At 37.9% G+C, this 23,085-nt stretch overlaps 1 protein-coding gene across 1 annotated transcript; it reads left to right on the forward strand.

The window, feature by feature from the left end:
* Positions 1-951: 951 nt before the first annotated feature.
* On the forward strand, positions 952-22,635 carry LOC132863112 (ubiquitin carboxyl-terminal hydrolase 32-like). Its single transcript, XM_060895709.1, has 34 exons — positions 952-1,122; positions 3,329-3,456; positions 8,374-8,479; positions 8,610-8,728; positions 8,840-8,999; positions 9,588-9,719; positions 9,875-9,982; positions 10,172-10,287; positions 10,403-10,465; positions 10,563-10,646; positions 10,940-11,001; positions 11,125-11,227; positions 11,653-11,836; positions 11,931-12,094; positions 12,311-12,451; positions 12,910-13,027; positions 13,699-13,853; positions 14,198-14,279; positions 14,378-14,452; positions 14,535-14,673; positions 15,813-15,918; positions 16,191-16,364; positions 16,815-16,989; positions 17,133-17,284; positions 17,362-17,479; positions 17,617-17,825; positions 17,966-18,150; positions 18,369-18,455; positions 18,547-18,667; positions 19,029-19,220; positions 19,349-19,586; positions 20,091-20,485; positions 21,185-21,277; positions 21,361-22,635. The coding sequence occupies exons 1-34, from the start codon at positions 1,065-1,067 to the stop codon at positions 21,532-21,534; spliced, it is 4,716 nt and encodes a 1,571-aa protein (XP_060751692.1). The 5' UTR covers positions 952-1,064; the 3' UTR covers positions 21,535-22,635.
* The last annotated feature ends 450 nt before the right edge of the window (positions 22,636-23,085 follow it).

Below are 23,085 nucleotides of genomic sequence, written 5' to 3' on the forward strand. Positions count from 1 at the left end.
ACTCTCTTGACTAAACCGGTACAAACTTCTTTCTTACAGCCTTTCATGTTGATTTAGAGAGCTATGTTCCCTGAGCCAAGTCTTTAATTAGTTATCAGTCAGAGAATGAAAGTCAAAAGGTATATACCACTTTTTAACATATTTCTGAGATACGAATTCACAAGTTTAAGGTACATAGCCATAATTATGAGATACCAAGTGATAATTATGGTACAATAAGCCAATATTATTAGATACTTTTGGGATGCTATTTTGTACTGATTTTGCTATATATGAAATCATGACTTGGGATTGTGACGTGATTACAAAATTATGATTTGTTTCTTGTTTTCGGCATTGCCTCACTAAAGCAATGATTTACTCACAATAATGACTTGACATTATGACTCTTGAATTCTTGAATTCTATGAATTCTTAATAGCTTAATTCTATCATAAATCAGTGTCTCGACGTTATGACCTGTCAGTATGACTTAGTATCTTGAAATCAAGACTTAGTATCTCACAATTATAGCTTAATATTTCTTAAATATCACCTAATCTCTTAAAATGATGACTAAAGGCTTTGATTATGATCTAATATCTGGAAATGAACACTCTGTATCTTACAATTATGACTCAATTCCTTGTAATTATGACCTAATACCTCATAATAATGAGACAATACACATCATTATGTTTGAGTACCAAGATTATGGCTTCTTAAATACATTTTCTGAGTATTATTAACAGATATGCGGCAGAAATGTGATTCTTTGTCTAAAGATTAATTTTAAAGATTCATTTACCAAAGATTCTCTCGGTTCAGACCGAGCCGCTTTTTTAGGCCGCGTCCAAAATGAAGTCATACTTTATAGATAGTGCACTATTTTGGGAGTGGATATCTTTATTCTACTGCCATCCTAGTGCACTCGTGTAACAAATAAAGAGCTATTTGGGACCGAGCCTTAGGTGCGCGTCACGGGGATAGCTGAAAGAATAATAAGTCTATGATATGCAGTGAGAGAGACAGCTACATGAACAGTTATGTTACGTTTTGCTTTTTTGACATGAAATGACAAAAACATGGGGGCAAAAGAATCCAGGATTGGTTTTCTTTCTTACGACGAGGCCGTTAAAAGAGGTGAGTTGTTGCAGCTACACTACAGCGTGTAGTTTCTGTTTATGCAGATAGCTAACGATGCTAACGATGCTAACTAGGTGCAGTTTGATGTATTCTAGCAACAAGCAGCTAAATTAGCACGCTAGTCGTCTGTCAAACTCAGTGTTCGTCTAGTCTCAGATTGGTGTTGACATGCTGTTTGTATTGAACTAAAACATTTTATTGTCTCTTTGTGCGCCTAAAAAAGGATAATGTTCGTTAAAGTGACAGAATTATGTTTAGTAACCAGACATTTTACCAGACAGCTGTCATTTAGCTGCTTATAACTAACCTCTAGCTCTGTTTTCACACCAGCTGGATAAAACCAGACAAATTCATTTCTGTCAGAAAAAACTAGAAAATCTTTTCCCTGGATTTGTACACACGTTTCTTATGTTATGTTAGTTAGCTTTGTTTATGTGGAGTGTTTTTAGCTTAGCTTATTGCGCAACCACATCAATGTGAATCTTAAATCTGTTACAGGCTGTAATGTATTATTTTATAAAATGTCATAAAATCGTGGCCCCCTGGCACCATCTCAGGGCCCCCAGTTTGATAACCAGTGGCCTAGATTACTTGTTCTGAGCAGGTGTTGTCAGTGAACAGGCTGTAAAACTGTTGGCTAAGTTACAGACACTCATGAAAAACTCATGCTGATTATCTGGGAAATATCTCTAACAGCAGTCAAAATGCTGTTATTGTCGTTGTTTGTGTCAAATAAGTTGTGAATTTGTTGTAACGTTAAAACAGGAGATCATGCCTTACTCTGTGCTCAAAGTGATGCTCGCATCTCCAGTGGTTTTCTCTGTGGGTGAAAGAGGATGATGCCGAACAATTTCAGGATATGTTTTTTTCATTGGTTGTTGTGTTAAATCTTACCCAGATACAATAGTGCTATTTTCTGATTGACTATTGTGTAGCCTCTTATTTTGATTGGCTGATAAGTTGAATAAGAACTCCAGGGGAGACGCGCTTGATTCCTGCCCGGTTCCATAGAGACAGCGGTGCGTACTGATACGTTTTGGGTGCTGCAGCATGTTAAATATATGATAAATAGTAAGTTTTTCTGCGTGAGAAATACAATTTGTGGTGGGAGCGTGACAAAAGACCGAAATGAGTAACTGTCACTCTCAATGCGTGACACTGAAATCCTGTTTTCACACCACCAGCTTGATCACTAGTCTATAAAGTGTCCCTGAAATTAAAGTTTAATTAAGTCCCTTAGTGTTATAGATGCCAGTTACACCACTATTATTTTTTTCCTTTTATTAGTAGTATTTTCTTTATTTTACAGCTTGTTACTTTAGAGAAATTGAACTTTTTTTTAAATGATGATTAATCCTGTACTAGTCTTGTGCTTATCCAATTAGCAGCTCACTAAAACATACTTGTCCCACCCTCATGGGCGTGTCTTGCTCTACAGGAGCAGGTTGTTAGAAGCAAACAATGTTTTGTCAGTGTGGTGATGTTAAATTTTTTAGCACATAACGGCTGAGTTGCGAAAATGGTTAAAGATTTTTGGTCAGAGGTGTTTTACCGAACATACTGAGCATTTTCGATTCCAAACTGTTTTGTTCTCTGATACAAATTGTCCTTCTCTATCAATAATACTATGTAATATAACTGTATTTATCGTTCAGATATGTCAGATGCAATCCGGCGATGCCCCTGTGCTGTCAAAACACACATTTTAATGTATATAATACTCTTTAACGCTGACAGGAATGGGTTCAGGGTGTGGTACGTAATTCGGCTAGTTTGTTAATCTACTGTTAAGTTTTTGGTGGTTGAATGCAGTTGGTTGCAATGCAAATCAGTTAAACACTTCATTTTGCCCTCTCGCTTAGACTCGCTTCAAAAGGAAATGCACTGACACTCGACATCATACGATGTCTTTCAAGCCATTTCATAGGAGCATGAAATTGTAATCGGCTGTAACCTTTTTGATAATATGTAAACACCCAGTTCAATCTTCGTAAATCCAAGTGTAGCAAAATCTCCTGTGTCTAAGCAGTTGACACATCACCAGTCTGAGCACTGGTATTTAGCTCATAACCAGGTATTTCATAATAACTGTTTAGTTAGTGTTATTTGTACTTGAAATTAAAACTTTTCATTATCATATTACCCTGTTCTTTTTCCCCTCTGTACCAGCTTTTTTTTTATCGCTTTATTCTTTATCTTTCAGTCACTGATGTGGAGCTGAAAAGACTGAGGGATACATTCAGGAGGACCTGTGGCCTATCCTGCTATATGAGTCAGCAATGTTTCTTCAAGGAAGTGTTAGGGGACATGGTTCCTCTCAATATCTCCGAGGTAAGGCCTGCAGGGCTTGTGAAGTCTTCCTGTTCAGGTTGGTAATATATGACCTGTTTGTGTGATGGGCATGTGAAATGAGCCTCTGCATGTTTCAGCAAGCGATAATCTGCTGTGGTGGTTTTCAGCTGAAAGGTCTTCTAGCTCAGAAATGCTCACAAGTGCTTAACTGACTGCTCTTCTGTATTTATATGCATCATTCATACGTTTTAATGATGATGCTGAATTAAGCCTAATAATAAATTATTTGAAAATTATAGAAATGGACCTCAGAGATTTATTTAACAATTATGGAAGGAGGCTCCAGTGCAAGCTCAATGTAACAGAGCTCAAGCCTGTGAGGGAACGACTATTTAAAGCAGCTATAACAAAAGTGATGAGAGGAACCAACAGGCTTTGTAGATGTTCCACAACATTACCACTAAAACAGAAAAAAAGTACTTTATTTAAAAAAAAAAAATAAAGACCCGACCATAACACTCATATGTGGTTCTTTCTTTAATTTATCATAGATTACACTCACATTTTAACCAGCTTTGCTTTTAGGATCTTATATATAAGACTGCAGAGTTTATTTTCTATTAATCTCATATGAATGGAAATTTGTCTGCTTGGATGCAGTCAGTGGATGCTGTGATATTCTAAACAACTGATCCAGCCTTTGTAATTAACCTGGTTAATTGTGCAACCCTGCGATTAATCTGTTTCATTTCCTTTGCGTAACAGAATGAGCTCCACGTTCTGCAAGCTTGATTAATCTAACAGAATTTGATTAATAGACTGTGGAGGTGACCTCCTGGAGAAGGTGTGTGAACCTGATAAACTGAACAGATTTGGACATGATCTTGTGGCATGAGGTCATGTGGCCTGTAAATGGTATTTGAGGTTAACTGTAAAGCAGTGTGAAATTACTACATGACCCAAAATGGATACAGACCAAACTCTTTTTATTATTGAGTTTGTGCAATGTACAGTTGAGTCCAAAGGCTACATACACCAAGGCTAAAGACTTTCAATATCAGGTTTTTACAACTCCACACAATTTGTTACTGTATGTTTCTTCTGGCAAGTCTGTTAACACATCTTCTTTGTTAATATTAGAGGTAATTTAAAGTCAGTGCCTATTTGCATTGATGGCACGGAAAAATTCAAGCAAGTCAGCCAAGACCTCCCAAAAAAATAAATACTGGTTTGATTTCATCCATAAGAGCAATTTCCAAACAACTAGAGATACCAGGAACATCTGTACAAACGATATGGAGCCACAAATGAACTCCCAGGGATGAATGAAGTTTGGTTTGAAAGCTTCATCAGAAACCCAAGACCAACACAGGAACTGGTGAAGGAGTTAGATGAATCAAATCTAAAAGAATGTACGTCCAATATTAAGAGCTGTCATGCAAGGATGAAGTCTTTACTCAAAGACTTTTGGAGAAGTATTTTGTCAGATGATACATCACGGTCTGTTTTGCTATAATAATCAGGGCTATATATTGTGGAAAATGTGTGATAATGTGTCTTAATCCTAAGAACACCATCCTAGCTGTGAAGCACGGGGGTGGCAGCATCTTGTTGTAGGAGTCGGAAAAATGGCCGGAAAAATTGTCTAAAAGCAAGAAGTCAACAAACCTGCCAGTTTCACCAGTTCTGTCAGAAGGAATTGGCAGAAATATATGAAATGTATTATGAGAATCTTATTTCCTTTGTTTATTTACTCTTAATTTGTGAGATTAAGAAAAGCATTGTGAGAGGCTACCCCAAACGACTGATTCAAGTTCAAGCTATTAAAAGGCAATGTCAACAAAAATAACAAGTGTGTGCAAACCTTTGACCTCCTGATATAGTCACCAAACAGTGAAAGCTGTCTGTCTCTTTGGTGCTATTGAGAAATGATCTCTTATTGAAATAAAGGAGATACCGTAATTGACTTATTTCAGGAAATGTGTAGTAACAAAATGTGTGGAGCTTGAATGACTTCTGTCTATGTGATTGTGAACATTGGCCTCAAGTGTAGTTTTTATATTATTTAAAATGTTATTTATACTGTATTTTTAAAAAAAAAAAAAAATAATACAATGATTTAATATTGTTATATGTTTGTTATGCAGTTAAACAGAGGTGGGGAACTCGAGTCATATGACTTGACTCGAGTCCGACTTAAGTCGCAAATTTGAGACTTGCTTGACTAATATTAAAAAAAGACTCGACTTGACTTTGACTTGACATTTATGACTTGAGACTTGACACGGACTTGAGTTAAATGTTGCAGAGATGGGGGAATCGAGTATAACTTGACTCGAGTCCGACTTAAGTCGCAAATTTGAGACTTACTTGTGACTTGCACATGTGTGACTTACTCCCACCTCTGTAGTTAAATAATTTAGGCACTCTATCAGTTTAAAAGTCATTATAGGCACTCTTCATTTTCTTCTGTTTAAAAGATTGTAAATTCCTGATTTTTGGCCGGAGTGTTGCTGTTACCTCACCATATACCTGCACGATGTGCAAGGTTAAATGCTTGATAGCAAAGATAATATATTGGCTGTGAGAGAGGCACTTGCTTGAATTCACCTGATGTAAAGTGCTGTTTTCAGTTTGAGCTGTCTGTCTTCATTGTTTCTGACCAGCACTTTCACTATTCATCATTGTTCCTGTGTTCCTGCAAATGAATGTTAGTCTCAGTTCTTATGAAGCTGAGGCACATGACCACTTCCTTTTCCTGTGTAGGATCCATGCTTACATTTTACTCAGATACGGTACACAGTGGGCTCCAAACGTCAGAGAGCACTAGTGAAGAAAATGCCTTCGCTCTGAATTCTTTTCTAATCTAATGTATTTTTTTTCTTCGTGATAGTTCTTGCGCTGGCATGGATTCCACATGTTTTTGGAAAACCTTGAGATCCATGTTCGATTAAATTCTTCAGTGTTTTCTGAACACGTGCTACAACGGACGGGATGAGTCTCAAGGAACGTCTGACAATTTGTCCAAATTAGATTACATGAGCATTATCTCAAATTTGCACACACATATTTAGTGACCTAGAAATGGGGCAGAATAATGAATATTCATCCATCCAATATTTTTCGTTGTTTGAAATTTTCAGAATTCTCTAGGTTTAAAAGAAGAATTCCCAGAGTTTCAATGATGTTTTAGATTTTTAAACCCACTATGCATACATTTTAATAAACCTTTTAAATATTAAGCTGGCATATAGTTCAGTCCTTTATGTATACACTTAATGCTGCATTTGACTTGCCTCAGAAGTGAGAAGTCCTGAAATGTTCTCATTTGTAGCCCTTCTGCATTCAAGCTACATTGTGGAGAAAAACATGGACGCCTTCCTATTTGTTAAGATTTTTTTTTAGTAATAATCTAGATGGAAAACCGTGATGAGTGAAATATCATTTCCTTCTCAACCAGCAGACTGTTACAGGGTAGGAATCTTAAGTTTGTATTATATGTGGAGGTCAGAAATTACAACCTTCAGTCAAGTGCAGCATTAAACACAAGCATCTAGTTGAGGTCAAACAGAATGAAGTCTCTCTTCAATACAATGTGGTGAATGATCCATACATGGCGATTAATTTACTATTTAACCCTTCACTAGATGGTGGACAAAAGGTCCTGTAAGGAAACAAGGTTAACTAGAATGTACATTTCCTGAAGAAAATGTGAATGGTGCTTGCACGTGGCCCCAGAAGAGAAGCCATGCCTGAGCTCTGCGCACGCTGTGTGTGTGTGTGTGTGTGTGTGTGTGTGTGTGTGTGTGTGTGTGTGTGTGTGTGTGTGTGAGAGAGAGAGAGAGAGATTAGAGGAATTTTAGGAATTTCCCATTCAAGTCTATGGGACTTTTTTGGCCGCTTTTTCGTCCGCTGTGCAAACATCGTTGGTTGGATCGCTTATAAAAGTCGATTTGACACCTCATTCATGGGTCTAGGACAAAAGCTACGGGACAACTTACGCGCCGAAGTTTTGTCCGGCACAATAGTAATAATGTTGCTTTGCAAGCACCATTAATAACTAGAACGTACATTTCCGGAAGAAAATGTGAATGGTGCTTGCACGTGGCAAATCCCGGAGGCTAGTCGAGACGAGCATGTGACGCCATCTGAATACTCTTGAGGAAGTTTTCCTCATTGTGCTGAGTGTTTTGATATGTCCATGTTATGCTTATTTTTTATTTTCATGTGACATCACGTGACGTCATCAAATTACACGTGAGGAAGTTTCCCTCATTGTTGTGAGTGTTTTGATATGTCACATGTCCATGTTGTAAAAAGTTTTTTGATTTTGCATATATTGGGGGCGGGGCCGCGGCACAACCGGAAGGCCAGTCGGTACACCAATTTAAAACTTTGTTCAGAGTATCACCCTAAAGGAGCTGGACGAGTTTGGTGTAGATAGTTCGAAAGCTTGCCAAGTTATAAACCTCCAAAGTTTATAATGGGAGTCTATGGGGAAAAAAGGCCACTTTGAGACCCTGTACCGGAAGCACTGGTACTCGGATCGCTTATAAAAGTCATAGCACATCTCTCCTCAATGAGCCAGAAGTTTTGTCCGGCACAATAGTAATAATGTTGCTTTGCAAGCACCATTAACTAAAGAATCGATGATATTTTGCTAATTTTGGTCACTTTGACTCAAGCTTTTCTCCTAATAATGTTGTGACTAAATATCGCATCCTTTATTTTTTTCTCATTTTCAACAGCTGTAGTAATCTGTGCTTGTGTATGTAGCGATTCTAGGTGATGAAGGGTGTAAGAACTTGTGTGGAGTGTTTTTGAAGTTCAATTTAACTAATTGTTTAACTAACCCTAGCATTTAACTAGCTGTTCAACTAGTGGTCAGCAACTCACTGAACAAATGTATTTTTTATTTCTATTTTTACTCAACTTTTTTTTTTCTTTTTCCTGTAGGTGATCTATAGTTCATTTGGTGGCACTTTGAAAGGTCTGCATTTTAACAACCTCGTCGTGGGCTTGGTGCTGCTCACGAGAGGACGTGATGAAGAAAAGGCGAGATGTGAGTGAAAGGCGCACTCTGACCGCTAGTGTGGAAGCTGAGAGTTATCTAAAATGTTTGAAGTGATAAGCATTCCCAGCAGAAACACATAGAGAGATGAAGATGCTGTCATTTTTTTTTTCTCTTGCAGACATTTTTAGTTTATTTGCCAGTGAATCAGGCAGCTATGCTACACTTGAGGACATCGAAGCCATGCTACAAGCCGTGGATGGAGAAGTTCATCCTTCTCTGAGGAAGTGCTTTACAGAGGTCAGATACCATCTTCAGTTGCAGAATATAGATTTTAATGCTGTTAGTATGTCAAGTCATTATTCTACAAAACATTGCAAGCATTTATCATTTTGTTCTGATTCACATCAGGCCGAAAAGGTCAATTATGAGAAGTTTAAGAGCTGGCTGCTTCAAAACAAGGACGCTTTTACCTTCTCGCGCTGGCTCCTGTCCAGTGGCGTGTTCGTGACTCTGACTGATGACAGCGACACACCCACCTTCTACCAGACATTAGCCGGGGTCACGCACCGTGAGTGTTTCATTCTGCACAGACATTCAGTTGTTCAATTAAAATGTTAACATAAATCCCATTAAGGACTGATACCTGAATTGAAGTTCTAGGTCATGACCTGTCATATAGATCTGAGGTTTTCTCTGTAAAACCTCTGTGACATAATTGGTAGAGATTTTACTGCTGCAGTGATTTTACCTTGAACGTGCTAAGTTGTTGCGGTGAGCTCAGTGATGCTTGCAACATTGCAGTCAACAATTCAAGGTTATCTTAAATTCCATACGTTTTATTTTAAACTTCCTTTCCTGCCATTTTGACGCTTCAGCAAAAAAGTATTTGAAGTAACAATTACTGTCTTCTTGCAGATCTCTACTTCTTCTTTGTATCTCTAATCTATATAACTTTATACATATTACTGATAACGTTCAATACTGTATGTTTTCATTGTTCTCTGTAATCAGAACAAAATGGACGTATTGTCTAGTAATTTCTCCACACTGTGACATAGATTGTAAAAAGTTTTTTTTTAATTATATGATCTGTATTGTCACGTCATGGCAGAGAACATCTTAACGGTTAATTACTTTAATGTTTTGTGTGATGCAGTGGAGGAATCAGATATCATTGACTTAGAGAAGCGATACTGGTTACTGAAAGCTCAGTCAAGAACTGGACGCTTTGACTTGGAGACATTTGTCCCATTGGTATCTCCTCCTATTCATCCATCCATAAGTGAAGGTATGCGATTCTTGAGACTTATTTCATTTTAATATTTTATTTAAGCAGTATTTTGGTGTGGGACAGTGCATGCATGAACGTATGTGCACTCAGTAGTCAAACTGTAAATGTGACTTTACAAAAGTGACTTTGTGTGTTTGCCATCTTTCCGTCAGGTTTGTTTCATGCATTTGATGAAAACAGAGACAATCACATAGATTTCAAAGAGATTTCCTGTGGGTTGTCAGCCTGCTGCAGGGGACCTCTGGCTGAAAGGCAGAAATGTAAGTGGAGATAATGCTGCATCATTGCTGCATTCATTTCATGTGTATATATATATATATATATATATATATATATATATATCTGTAATCTATATATATATATATATATATATATATCTGTAATCTATATATATATATATCTGTAATCTATATAATCTCAACTGATGCCCACTTTTTGTTTTGGATCAGTTTGTTTTAAAGTATTTGATGTTGACCGTGATGGAGTTCTTTGTCGAGAAGAAATCCAGGAGATGGTTGTTGCACTGCTGGAAGTCTGGAGGGACAATCGTACTGACTCACTCCCAGTAAGGCACCTATAAATTCTTTCATTCTCTCAACCCACTTTATTGTTTTTAACTGAAAATCAATTTCATTTATTTAGATTTTTGCTTTTGAATATCTCTTTTACTCATCTTGCAGGAATTACAGACAAGTGTGCCTAATATTGTTGAAGACATTCTCAAAGTACATGACACTACCAAGGTGTGTGTGTGTATACACATTTTTTGTTTCGTTTTTATGAAATGGATAACTGTCCAAGAATAAGGTTACAGAGTCTCTTTGCTATGATTATATATAGAAGGGCCATTTGACACTCGAAGACTATCAGATATGGAGCGTTCAGAGTGCACTTGCTGCCGAGTTTCTCAACCTCCTGTTTCAGGTATGAATAAACGCCTTTGCATTAAGGTTTGGCAATATGACAAAAATGTAATGCACAATATGCAGAAACAGCCAGCAGTACAGTAGTATTGCCTAATAGACCTTTGTTATGATTTATATAATGTGAGCAAAATAAAAAATCATCTGAATATCCATAATATCTCCGAAAAAGCATATTGTGACCGTTTTATCACAACATTTATATTATATCATCATATCACCCTGACCCACTTTGCAGGATTGTGTTAATGTTCTCATGTTTGTTTAATGATATTTTTTTCGTAACTCCCTTAGGTATGTCATATTGTTCTTGGACTGCGGCCTGCCACTCCTGAGGAGGAAGGACAGATCATCAGGTCCATATAAGACCTCATTTATTTCACAGTACTTCTAATTCCCTGTTCAGTCATCTGTCAATTCAGATATTTAGACTGAAAAAAAAAAACTGCACTAATCACTAGATTGTATTCTGTGTTCAGGGGCTGGTTAGAGAGAGAAAGTCGGCATGGCCTCCAGCCTGGTGATTACTGGTTTCTTATTGCTACGCAGTGGTGGCAGCAGTGGAAGGACTATGTCAAATATGTAAGCTTAAAACAACATCATGGCTTGTATATTGTTTTTACACATCAGATATATGGGATGTTAATGATCGCTGTCTGAGTTTATGTGTAGGCTGTAGTTTTACACTATGTAACATTCACACTGTGTAGGTTAGCTTTTTTTCACAATACTTCTAAAAAAAAATAGTCTAATGCTAAACATATTAAAATGTTCATTTGGTTCAACCTTTTTATATTTCAGGCCTAAGCAGCAGTTCTTTTTTCTTGTACTTTTGTTCAGGAAAATGTGGTGAAATCATTCTCTGTGATTAATTGTCATTGTACATTAATTAGAGATATGGTGGATAGAGATTAGGTACAATGGAGTATTGGACATGTGATACTGGAGTATTAGAGTAAGTACTGAATACATGAAAGCCCCTGTGTTTTTTTTTATTTTATATATAGGACAACAAGCTGATAGTGATGGAACAGCCCACAGTATTTTCTAGCAGTAGAACTCCTACCTCATCTGCAGGCATGGAACAAAGGGGTCATGGAGAGGGCACGGCGAGCTCACACTCATCCCCAGAAGAGAAGTTCTCTGACAACATCTCTAGTGCCTCTGAAGCATCGGAAACGACAAGTGGCAGTCAGTATTTACATAAAAGATCTCAAACCTGGCCTTTGGCTACAGGGTTTTTGAAGTCTTTCACTGACATGATTATTTTTTTTTTTCTGTCTAGGTCTCCTCCATTCCAGCTCGACTGCCACAGATATTTGTTTCTCCCGACAGACTGATTCGTCTGAGGTAGACAGCCAGAGTTTCCCTGGGGCTGATGGGAATGTGACAGCTCTCAGGCCAGGTGCCATAGACAACCAGCCCCTGGTGACCTCAGAGAACCTCAAAGTAAGCACCGAGCAGTGCTGTTAAACACAATCGCATAGCTAACTATATACCTGAAGTGTAACGTGACTGTCAAAAGTTAAGCAAATAGCATTAAATGTGCATAATTCTAACTTCGTCTGCTTATTTGCAGAATAATTCCCCTTATGAATTTTTGTGCCTTGTAATGTAGTTCATTTGTAATTGTATTGTATTGTACCTTGTTATTCTCTGTAATAGGCTCCCACATTAACAATGGAAGGGGCACTGTTGAGACGCTCTCCCAGCATGCATCTGGGCCAGGATTTTGAGATTGTACCTGAGCCAGTCTGGAGAGCCCTTTACCACTTGTATGGCGCAAACCTCAGCCTGCCCCGACCGGTACGTACGGTCTTCCACATCAGTCGTCAGCGCTAATATGCTGTTCTCTACATTTGAAGGTTATTGTCTTTAACCAATGAACAATGCAGCTGCTGTCAGGCTCAGTCTGACCTTCAGACACAGATCTCAATACTGTCTACTGTGGAAAGTTTTATTTCACTGAGCTTGGGCACAGTAATAACTAATGTAATATATCACAATTTATTCATCACATTTATCTATGCACAAATAGTTTCATCTCATGACATAAAATGTTTCAATTCATAATATAGTGTGACAGAAAATTGCCTTTTTGTCAGGTTTTTAGAAATGATTTTACATTTCAATGAATTCTTTTCAGTCAAAACCTAAAACTGAAGAAAAGGATTCGTTAATTAAGTTCACTCTTGTATTATTTTTTATTATTTACTCCACCGCTGTATTATTAAGTTAACACAACGATGTACCCGGATGTGTAGGTGATCAGGTCGAGGGATATGGAGAAAGCCGAGTTAGAGCTCTTCCCCAGACACCTGCTGTTCCTGAGACAGCAGCCTCCAGCACGCACACCGCAGTCTAACGGCTGGATAAACATGGGTGAGACTCAACTTAAAAGGCTAACGAGAGTTTCAGCAATGTTTCCAGATCACATGTATCAATAAATGTAATGCCATTTATAACTAATTGTTAGCTTCCTATACTACTCTGACTTTGCTGTATGAGGGATGATTAAAAAAAAGAAAAAAATTGCATCCCTCGGGCTTTTGAAAAACAACTCGCAACAAGGTAATTATTATACATTGCAAATAAAGGTCAAATTCGGTCCTAAAAATGGGAAAAGTATCAGCCTGATGAAATATGGTTTTCTCTAAGATCTCATATGCCTTCAATTCAGACTTGTTGCAGGACTTGCATAGCATTTTTATCATTTTGCAATCATACTTTTTTGTAGGCAATAACAAAATAGTCCTAAGAGGTACGTTTTCAGGTTTACAGAATTAAGAATGAATGCATACTTCCTTTACTTGACACTGTCACTTGTTCAGTTGTCTACTCTTTTGGTTTACCACAGACATACAGAAACCCGTAGATGATGTGCTTGATATGCTTAATGAATGTCACCAGTCATGATCACAGACCAGCAGACCGTAAACCCAGACATGACAGTTCCGTGTGTGAGGATAGTCACAGGTATTAAAATGAGGCTCTTTTTACTCTGTGAAGTCAAATTAAAACCTTTTGTGCTTGCCCTGGGTTCTTTTGATCAGGTAATATGCCATCTCCCACTACCCCACTGAAGCGGGTGCTGGCCTACACTGGCTGCTTTAGCCGAGTGGGAACAATAAAGGACATTCACGAGTATCTGTCTCAGAGGCTTCGGATTAAAGAAGAGGATATGAGACTGTGGCTTTTCATGAATGAGGTAAAGAAAAAAAACACATACACTTTCTCACAGATTTAAAATAACATTCAAATTAATATAATATTAATCTAAAATTATAGATCGCTTAATTAATGGATAATAGGAATATTTTTCAATAATGCCACCAAAGAATTTAATGACAATACACTTTATGTTAAGAAATTTAGCCCTTTGATATGCCATTCATTTCTAAGGCATAATTTCATTGTTCTATATCATAAGATATTCTATTGACACCACTTAAAAGGTGCCATCATATAATAATAGTTAAAAAAACTATTGAGAGTGTCGCTTCTCTCCGAATAGAGTATCTGTACAATTTTTTGTAATCTTTCCTCCAACAGAATTATTTGACTCTTCTTGATGATGAGGATCATTCACTGGAAGCACTAAAGATCCCTGATGACCAGTACATGGTTATTGAAGGTACTCCTTATTATCTATTTTATCATAAGTGTATATTATTTATTAACAAAGCTCATCATCCTAAATATATGCCTTCTTGTTTTTGTTTCCTTTTATAGTGCGCAACAAAGACATGAGCTGGCCTGAGGAGATGTCGTTTTTAGCAAACAGCAACAGAATGAACAGACACAAAGGTCCAGGATAATTGAATAAAAAAAATTCACACGAGCTTCATGTTCATGTTTGAGATTTACACATTTTTGTTACCTCCCGCAGTACCCACTGAGAAAGGAGCCTCAGGACTCAGTAACCTCGGCAACACATGTTTTATGAACTCCAGCATTCAGTGTGTGAGCAACACCAAACCTCTTACAGAATACTTTACATCCGGGTGTCACCTTTATGAGCTTAACAGGTGTGTGTATATGTGAGCGTGTTTGCTCTTCTTACATGATTAATATGCTAATGCAAAAGTGATTGGATTGCTGAAGGAGAACACTGGGATGGTTGTGGTAACTCTTCAAGGATAGAACTGAACATAAACGAGCTTTCTTTCCCACACAAAGTACGGAGAAGTTCACTAGCATCATCACGTAGCATATTATATGCTATCGCAAAACATACAAGGAATCAGTGCCGCAACAGTCAGAAGAACACAAATCAATTATGTAAAGAAATAGAATTACTGAATTAATGTTTAATGATAAACGTGCATGTGATTTGTTTATTCGGAATTGAATGTATGATTATATTAAATATCAGTTTCAGCAATGTTCACAAAGACATGCACATGTGCATCGTATTTAAGCATACATGCCAGTACACGCTAAATGACAGACTCCTTACAGTTGTGTGAAAAAGTGTGTGCCCCCTTCCTCATTTTTTATATTTTTTTTTGCATGTTTGTCACACTTCTATGTTTCAGATCATTCAAATTTAAATATTAGTCAAAGATAACACAAGTAAACACAACATGCAGTTTTTAAATGAAGGTTTTTATTATTAAAGGAAAACAAAATCCAAACCTACATTACCCTGTGTGAAAAAGTGTTTGCCCCTAAACTTAATAACTGGTTGGGCCACCCTTAGCAGCAAGAACTGCCATCAAGCATTTGAGATAACTTGCAATGAGTCTGTTACAGCGCTGTAGAGGAATTTTGGTTCGGAGGAGGTTTGGATTTTGTTCTCCCTTAATAATGAAAACCTTCATTATGATCTGAAACATTAAAGTGTGACAAACATGCAAAAAAAAAATTTAAAAATCAGGAAGGGGCAAACACTTTTTCTCACCACTGTATATGCATGTACAGGTAACGGACAGTTCAAGAAAAAGCTCAGATCTCAAGCTAAGATAAGCACATATTTCAGATATGAAGCAACCATTCTGCTGTGCACTTAAATGTTTACACTTTAAAAGACCTTTTTTAAAAGTTTTGTTTGCATATATATCACTTAATTAAATATGCAAAATAGTTTAATTTCATTAAACAAAATCTGTATAAAGTATGAATCTATAGGCTTGTGAAGTGCTGACCATAAGATCCTCTGTTGCAGAACTAATCCTATTGGGATGCGAGGACACATGGCGAAATGCTACGGAGATCTCATCCAGGAACTGTGGAGTGGTGCTCAGAAAAGTGTTGCTCCATTGAAACTGAGGGTACAACTCTAAACTACCTTTCTCTTAACCAGTCTGAAACACTTTCCCATTCTCACAGTGTCAATTTTGAAGTGCAGCAGATGTGATAATGTGTTTTAAAGGGTTTTATTTATTAGTGATTTCATTCAGTCTGTCCCTAGTAGTAAAGATGATTTTTTTTATTGTTAGGTATTACATGCTTATAACAATATGCTAATGATCATATAACGATACAAGATAATATTACAACTCAGGATTCTTTTAACGTTTATCTGATTCATCTGCACTTTTAGTGGACTATAGCAAAGTATGCGCCACGGTTTGATGGCTTTCAACAGCAAGATTCTCAAGAGCTGCTGGCCTTTCTGCTAGATGGCCTTCATGAAGATCTTAACCGTGTCCATGATAAACCCTATGTGGAGCTAAAGGACAGCGATGGCAGACCTGACTGGGAAGTTGCTTCAGAGGTTAGCCAGGTTTATTATTTTATAATTAAGCTCTAAAATTGTGAACTTTAAAAGAAGAAAAAAAACAACATGCTTGATAGATCTATGGATGCAGATTTTTACTTCCATTTGTATTTTGTATATTTTAATATATTCACATAGCATTGCAGAATTTGCTGGCCCGAGTGATGAGACGGTGTTTATTTTGTACCCTACCATGACTCAGACAATAATGCTTGCTGTAAATCAAATCACAGGTTTATATTAAAGTGCCTTCTATTAGATTATAGTTTCTATAAAAACATTTGTACAGCAGACACTTCGCACTGTGCTTAATAATTTAATGAAACTATGTATTGTTAAGTATGTGTGATATTTTGTGATACTATAAGTGGCTAATATTTACTGGGTATTGCAAATATAATTAGGGTTAGGTTAATCTCACATCTCATGTTTGCTGTGTCCTGTCAGGCATGGGAGAATCATTTGCGAAGAAACCGCTCTATTGTCGTTGACCTGTTCCATGGTCAGCTTAGGTCTCAGGTCAAGTGCAAAACGTGTGGCCATGTTAGTGCTCGCTTTGACCCATTTAACTTCCTTTCCCTTCCTCTGCCCATGGATAACTCCATGCACCTTGAGATCATAGGTGAGTTTTTGACATGATTTCATCAGTGAAACCAGTATGATGTGCAATACACATCAGTCAGATATATGGTGAGCTGTGTGATGCATAGTCCTGACTCAGCTTGTGCTACTTAACACACTTTCTGTTTGGGTATCTCCTTTCAGTTATAAGGCTTGATGGCACAACGCCAGTGAGGTATGGGCTCAGACTCAACGTGGATGAGAAATACTCTGGCTTGAAGTGTCTGCTAAGCGAATTATGCCATCTAAGACCAGAACAGATCCTCCTGGTGGAGATCCATTTGTCTTGCATTAAGGTGCTAATTGTAATTCTGCAAACTTCCTGAAAGCTGTGCTGTTTATATCTCATCATGACTAAGTGTTTCTCTTACAGAATTTTCCATCAGACAATCAGAAAGTGCGACGTGCTGTGAGCGGCTTCCTATGTGCATTTGAAATCCCACTGCCATCTACACCTTCACCAGACTCCTCACCGAAAGAAACAGGCTCCGGTGAGAACTCATGAACTCTATCAAATCTCATTTGCTTAATAATACTTAATTAGTCTGTTTGTTTTCATAGGCTATAGGATTTGTGTTTTATTGCTTATATGTTAGCTGCCACTTCAAAATGATTACTATGTTTATAGTGGACCTCCCAACAGTTTCAATTGGAACTAGCCCAGCAGTCTGCAGTAGTACATCCCTAAGGCTTGACATAATCCCTAAGGGAATGCCAAATACTGTGGTGCCCTGTAGCACAGAAGGCAGCCCTGCCAACGGCCTCCCCAATGGTCACATCATTTTACACGCTGCCTGCCCCTTCACTGGGTACATCATTGCCATCCACCGGAAAATGGTGAGAGCTGTTTGTTAAAATGTCATTCAAATTGTAACTGTAAGCAAAATTGAACATTTAGCATTTCAGCTGAGAATTATACACTGTTCTTTTAGGTATGCATACTCATTTAATTTGTGATTTTGTTTTTTTTTTTCTAGATGCGTGCCGAATTATACTTCTTATCATCTCAGAAAAACCGACCGAGTCTGTTTGGCATGCCACTAATTGTTCCCTGTACAGCAGACACACGTGGTCGTGACTTGTACAACACAGTGTGGACACAAGTGTCCCGTTTGGCCAGTCCTCTGCCCCCTCAAGAGTCGAGTAACCATGCACAAGACTGGTCAGTGTCTCAGTTGTTTGACTGAATGGATAATGCTTGTTTTATTGCTTGTTAGGGTATTTTTGCTCTGTGGCTTTACTTATATCTTATATCTACTTACATGTTTTCTGTGTTATAATGTTAAACCGGTAAAAGATCTCAGAGCATTTTGGATAGTGGTTCTAAAACCGTAGCATGTATATAATGAATGTTTCTTTTACTGTTGTGCATTTCTTTAGTGATGACAGCCTGGGCTACCACTACCCCTTCACCCTGCGTGTTGTGCTGGGAGATGGGAACTCGTGTGCCTGGTGTCCGTGGTACAAGTAAGAGTGAAAGCTTTAAAATTTAACAAATACAAGTGGGTGGACTGAACCATCATATGTTAAAGCTTGACCCACTGTGTCTTGTCATCAGGTTCTGCAGAGGGTGTATCATAGAGTGTAATGATGACAGGGCTATAGTAGGCAATGCTTGCATAGCTGTTGATTGGGACCCTACTGCATTGCACCTCCGCTACCAGACATCCCAAGAGAGGGTAAGCTATGAATAACAATCCAGAGCAGGGCCACTGAGATTTAGAAAGGGGCATTAAGTGGAGGCCCAGTGAGCCATTTCCTCATGTTGGTGTTGATTACTTATTTTATAACAAGTCAAGTCGAGTCAAGTGGCTTTACTTATATTTCAACCATATACAGCTGGTGAAACAAAACAATGTCCCTGTTAGGACCATGGTGTTAGAAAAAACATCATACAACTACTAATGAATTACTAATTAATGACTTAAACAGGACAACAGGCACAGAAAAAGGTGGTGCATCACTGACCAGTACACAGATTAGCATGATAAAGGATTCCTTGAAAAATGTTGATGGCTTATCTGTTTTGGTATTCTTTAGCTGGTTGAGGAACACGTGAGTGTGGAGCGAAGTCGTCGTGCTCAGGCTGAGCCAATCAGTCTGGACAGTTGCCTTAGAGCTTTCACTACAGAAGAGGAGCTGGGTGAAAATGAGCTCTACTATTGCTCCAAGTGCAAAACCCACCGACTGGCCACCAAGAAACTGGACATCTGGAGACTTCCACCAATACTGGTACAAATAGAACAATCCCTCCAGAGCATCAGGCACTGCTAACTGTGTTAATGTCATCAAAAAATCTGTCACTATGACTTTCTATTTCTATTCTTTTTGGATAGTAACATGTTTGTTCCCTGGTACAGATTGTGCATTTGAAGCGGTTCCAGTTTGTCAACAATCGCTGGATTAAATCTCAGAAGATCGTGCGGTTTCCGAGGGATAACTTTGATCCTAGTGCATTTTTGACCCCACGGGATGTAAACCACAGTCTGCAGGGGTGGAGAGGTGGTTTTGGAGAGGAGTTTTCTGAAAAGGAACATGTGACAAATTCTGGAGATCCACCCTCAACTCCCACATCCCTCAACATTAATGATATTAGAGGTCAGCTTTCAGCCATTACAGGAAACAAAGGTTTGAGGTCTTTATTCAGATTAGACTGAATTCCATGTTCTGGACTGCAGGACTGGAAATTAAAGCAGTCCGATACATTCACTAGGCAATTTGTTTTTAAGCTTTCTAAAATTACAAAATATATATTTAGGGGGAATTTTTCAGGTAATTTTTTAAAAATACATTTTAATAAAGTCACAACAGCATGCAATGTAATGTTAGTTATTAAACACTCAACAAGGGGCTCTTGTAATCAATAACAATCATCCTGTTTTATCCAGATTTATTTCTGGAAAAAAGGTCATGTTCTGCGATAATGTTTCTGTAAATATAGAAATTTGAAAATGGCTCATTTAAACAACTCATTTGGACTCATTCAGCCATGTGCATAGATGAATGAAATGATCATTTGAAATTCTTGAGATTGGTTACTGAGAAATTTGAGTTTAATTGATGATTTTTGATTCCGTGTGTGTGTGTGTGTGTGTTCCACAGATATCCAGAGTTCCGGCAGGTTGTTGTCTTCCTCTCTCAGTCGAGGCTGCAGTCCCATCAGTAGCCCTAAGGGGGACGTGTGCAAGCAGGGGCAGAAGAGAGCCCCACGGCAGGACTCGCGTCTGGAGCTGTCTTTTAGTAGGGAGAGCCTAGACAGTGGCAGAGAAAGTCCTGTGGAGCTGGAGCACTGCAAGCAAGAGATCCAGAATGAAGCTGAAGCTACAGGCCTGGACTCTGCACTGGGGGATGAGCCAGTCAGAGACTGTGACAATGCTACAACATTGTCAGAGCTGGAGAGCAATGGCTGCACTGAGGACAGCATAGACCTGGAGGCCTCACAGGACCAAAGAGACAGGATCTGTCTGGAGCCTATCTATGACCTGTATGCAATATCGGTGAGTAGGTTACACAGTGACACTGGTCCTGCATGCAAAATTACTGTTTAGTAAAATGTGGATTCTGTCATGGGCACATCATATACATGTGCATTAAGCTGCCATCTGGTTGACAGTGGAACTATTTTTTTTAAGGCAGATTAAGGCATCGCAGATGATCAATGATCTTTTCAGAATCAGGAACGTGTTGGTGTTACCGCCGCAATCCTGATGAAAATCTAACGAGTGAAATAAAGTAAAGTACCAAACCATGGTATAACTCTCTTTCTTACTTTTCCTGGTTTATCAGGAGACAATAAAGATAATAGTCCGATCCTAATGTTTTTTAAGTGTGATGCGAGGAGAACAAACCTTTTTACTGAGATTTTGGTTTGCATACTTATTGTGCTACATGATCATGTTTGTTTGTTTCTCTTGGTCTGTCTTAATGTATTTATTACCTTATTCTGACTAGTCAAATTGGGCTTTTTTTTTGCCTGATGAACTAGCAAATGAATGTAGGATTTGTTCAGTATGCAAGAATTATCATCTGTTCAGTTATGTGACTACCTGCCAATAAAATTCATATGTGGACTGTTGGTTTTATTCGTCACAGGAAGAGCGATTGCTGTTGAATATGTTTGTCTGGTTTCAGTAGACATCCTTTTCACAACCTAAAACCGTTTCCATCTCGAGTAATGATCGTTTGTGTGTTTGCAGTGCCACTCAGGGATACTCGGAGGAGGCCATTATGTCACGTATGCCAAAAACCCCAATGGGAAATGGTACTGTTACAACGACAGTAGCTGCAAGGTAAGCGTTCTCAAACGAGCCTCCAAATCTATGACCATCCCTTATGTCTTTACAGTGGCTTCATTGTGAATCTGTTCCTACAGGAAGTGAATCCAGAGGAGATTGACACAGATTCGGCGTACATCCTCTTCTACGAGCAGCAGGGAGTGGATTACTCTATGTTCATGCCAAAGACTGACGGGAAAAAGATGGCTGACACCAGCAGCATGGACGAGGATTTTGAAACAGACTACAAGAAGTACTGTGTCCTTCAGTGATGCCTGCGCTCTTATCAGTGTCCGAGAAAGACTCAAAATGATCCATTATCTCAGATTGAGAGTTTTTGTTTGTTTGTTTGTTTTTTAGCCAAACTGTGGTACTGTCAAGTTCTTTTTGGCTTGCACTGTCTGACAAATCTGTCTGAGATGAAATGTCTGTTCTCTGTCTGTCTCAGTCACTGTTTTTAATTTCTCTGTGTTGTGATTTTTTTTTTATTATTTTTTTTTATTTTAATGTACAGAATAAATTAGTAAGTGCCGGTCACATACTGTACAAAACATACAAGATGAGGATAGTCGTTCACATCAAAGTGCAGTTGGTACTAGTCTGTTTATTGTTAAACTTTTAATGGCCTTGTGGCATTAAGTATGTTTTTTTTGGTTGTTTTTTTTTTTTTTTTTAAGAAGTCTTTAGTGCTGTCCTGTTCATTGATATTTTGTTATATAATTTTGTTATGCTTGATTTATTTTTCAATTTCTTTTAAAGAAAGATTCTAGGCATCATATTATGTTCTAAGTTGATTATAATGTATGCACTTTTATATGCTTTAAGTTACTATTTTGGTTACGTTCTGCATCGTTGCACATACTGAATGTCATTCCATGCTTGTTTACAAATGTCATTGTAGCATATGACATAACCACCATGATTCATTTTTTTTTTTCTGTGACCCGAACTGTTTTCTCTGTGCCAACCTGATACAGTACGTTCATCATCCTGTAGTACAGTTTGTGCCATTGTGTTGTCAATGTTGTCTTTGCTCAGGATAACAGAATTGTAAATTGTGTTAGCATGCCACCGCGGAAGCGTCTGAGCACTTTATTTATTTGTAGCTTACAAAAGGAAGAAAAGGGTGAAATTGGACACTTCCACTTGTCAACAGTTTATTGCTGAATATAAAGCATTTCACGATGTTCACCTCTGTGCTCTAATATTCCCTCTGCTCAGAACTCAGAGATCATTTAGTTAAAGTACAAGTACAGATATTAGTATTGGTTTCTTTTTTGTTACATTGTGCCACTATTTGACATATTTAACATAAAGAAGTTGGATTAGTAAAGCTTGTGGAAATAGTATTAAATATGACCCCAAATGTGGAACTCGAGCCCTGTTAATCTTTTTTTCTGTGTCTTTAACTGTCTCCTGTGATACGTTCAGTGCTAAACCTACACGTAGGGAGTAATTAGTAGGAATAATCATTCATTAATCTTTCTCTTTCCTTTGAACATTTCTTAGCTTAATGATCTACTAACTGAAAGACACTTATTGTTTCCATTTATTTAACTATTTAATGCAATACATATTGTGTTCAAAATCCCATCATTTATAATGACAAGGCTCATTATTAACCACGTGTACAGAGCTCTTTTTCAAATATTATGAATATTAAAATATTCAAAATGTAATATGTACTAAGGCAGTGTTCTTAAATGTAGTAAACGTAAGGATGGACAAAGGATTTCATCCCAGTCGGGGTCAGATCCAGATGGACGAGTCTGGACTAGTTTCATCAGCATTAGGCAACAGCAATTAGCAATGTGACAGATTTG

The sequence above is a fragment of the Tachysurus vachellii genome, chromosome 20 (genome assembly GCF_030014155.1).
Source record: "Tachysurus vachellii isolate PV-2020 chromosome 20, HZAU_Pvac_v1, whole genome shotgun sequence".
In the NCBI taxonomy this organism is placed as follows: domain Eukaryota; kingdom Metazoa; phylum Chordata; class Actinopteri; order Siluriformes; family Bagridae; genus Tachysurus; species Tachysurus vachellii.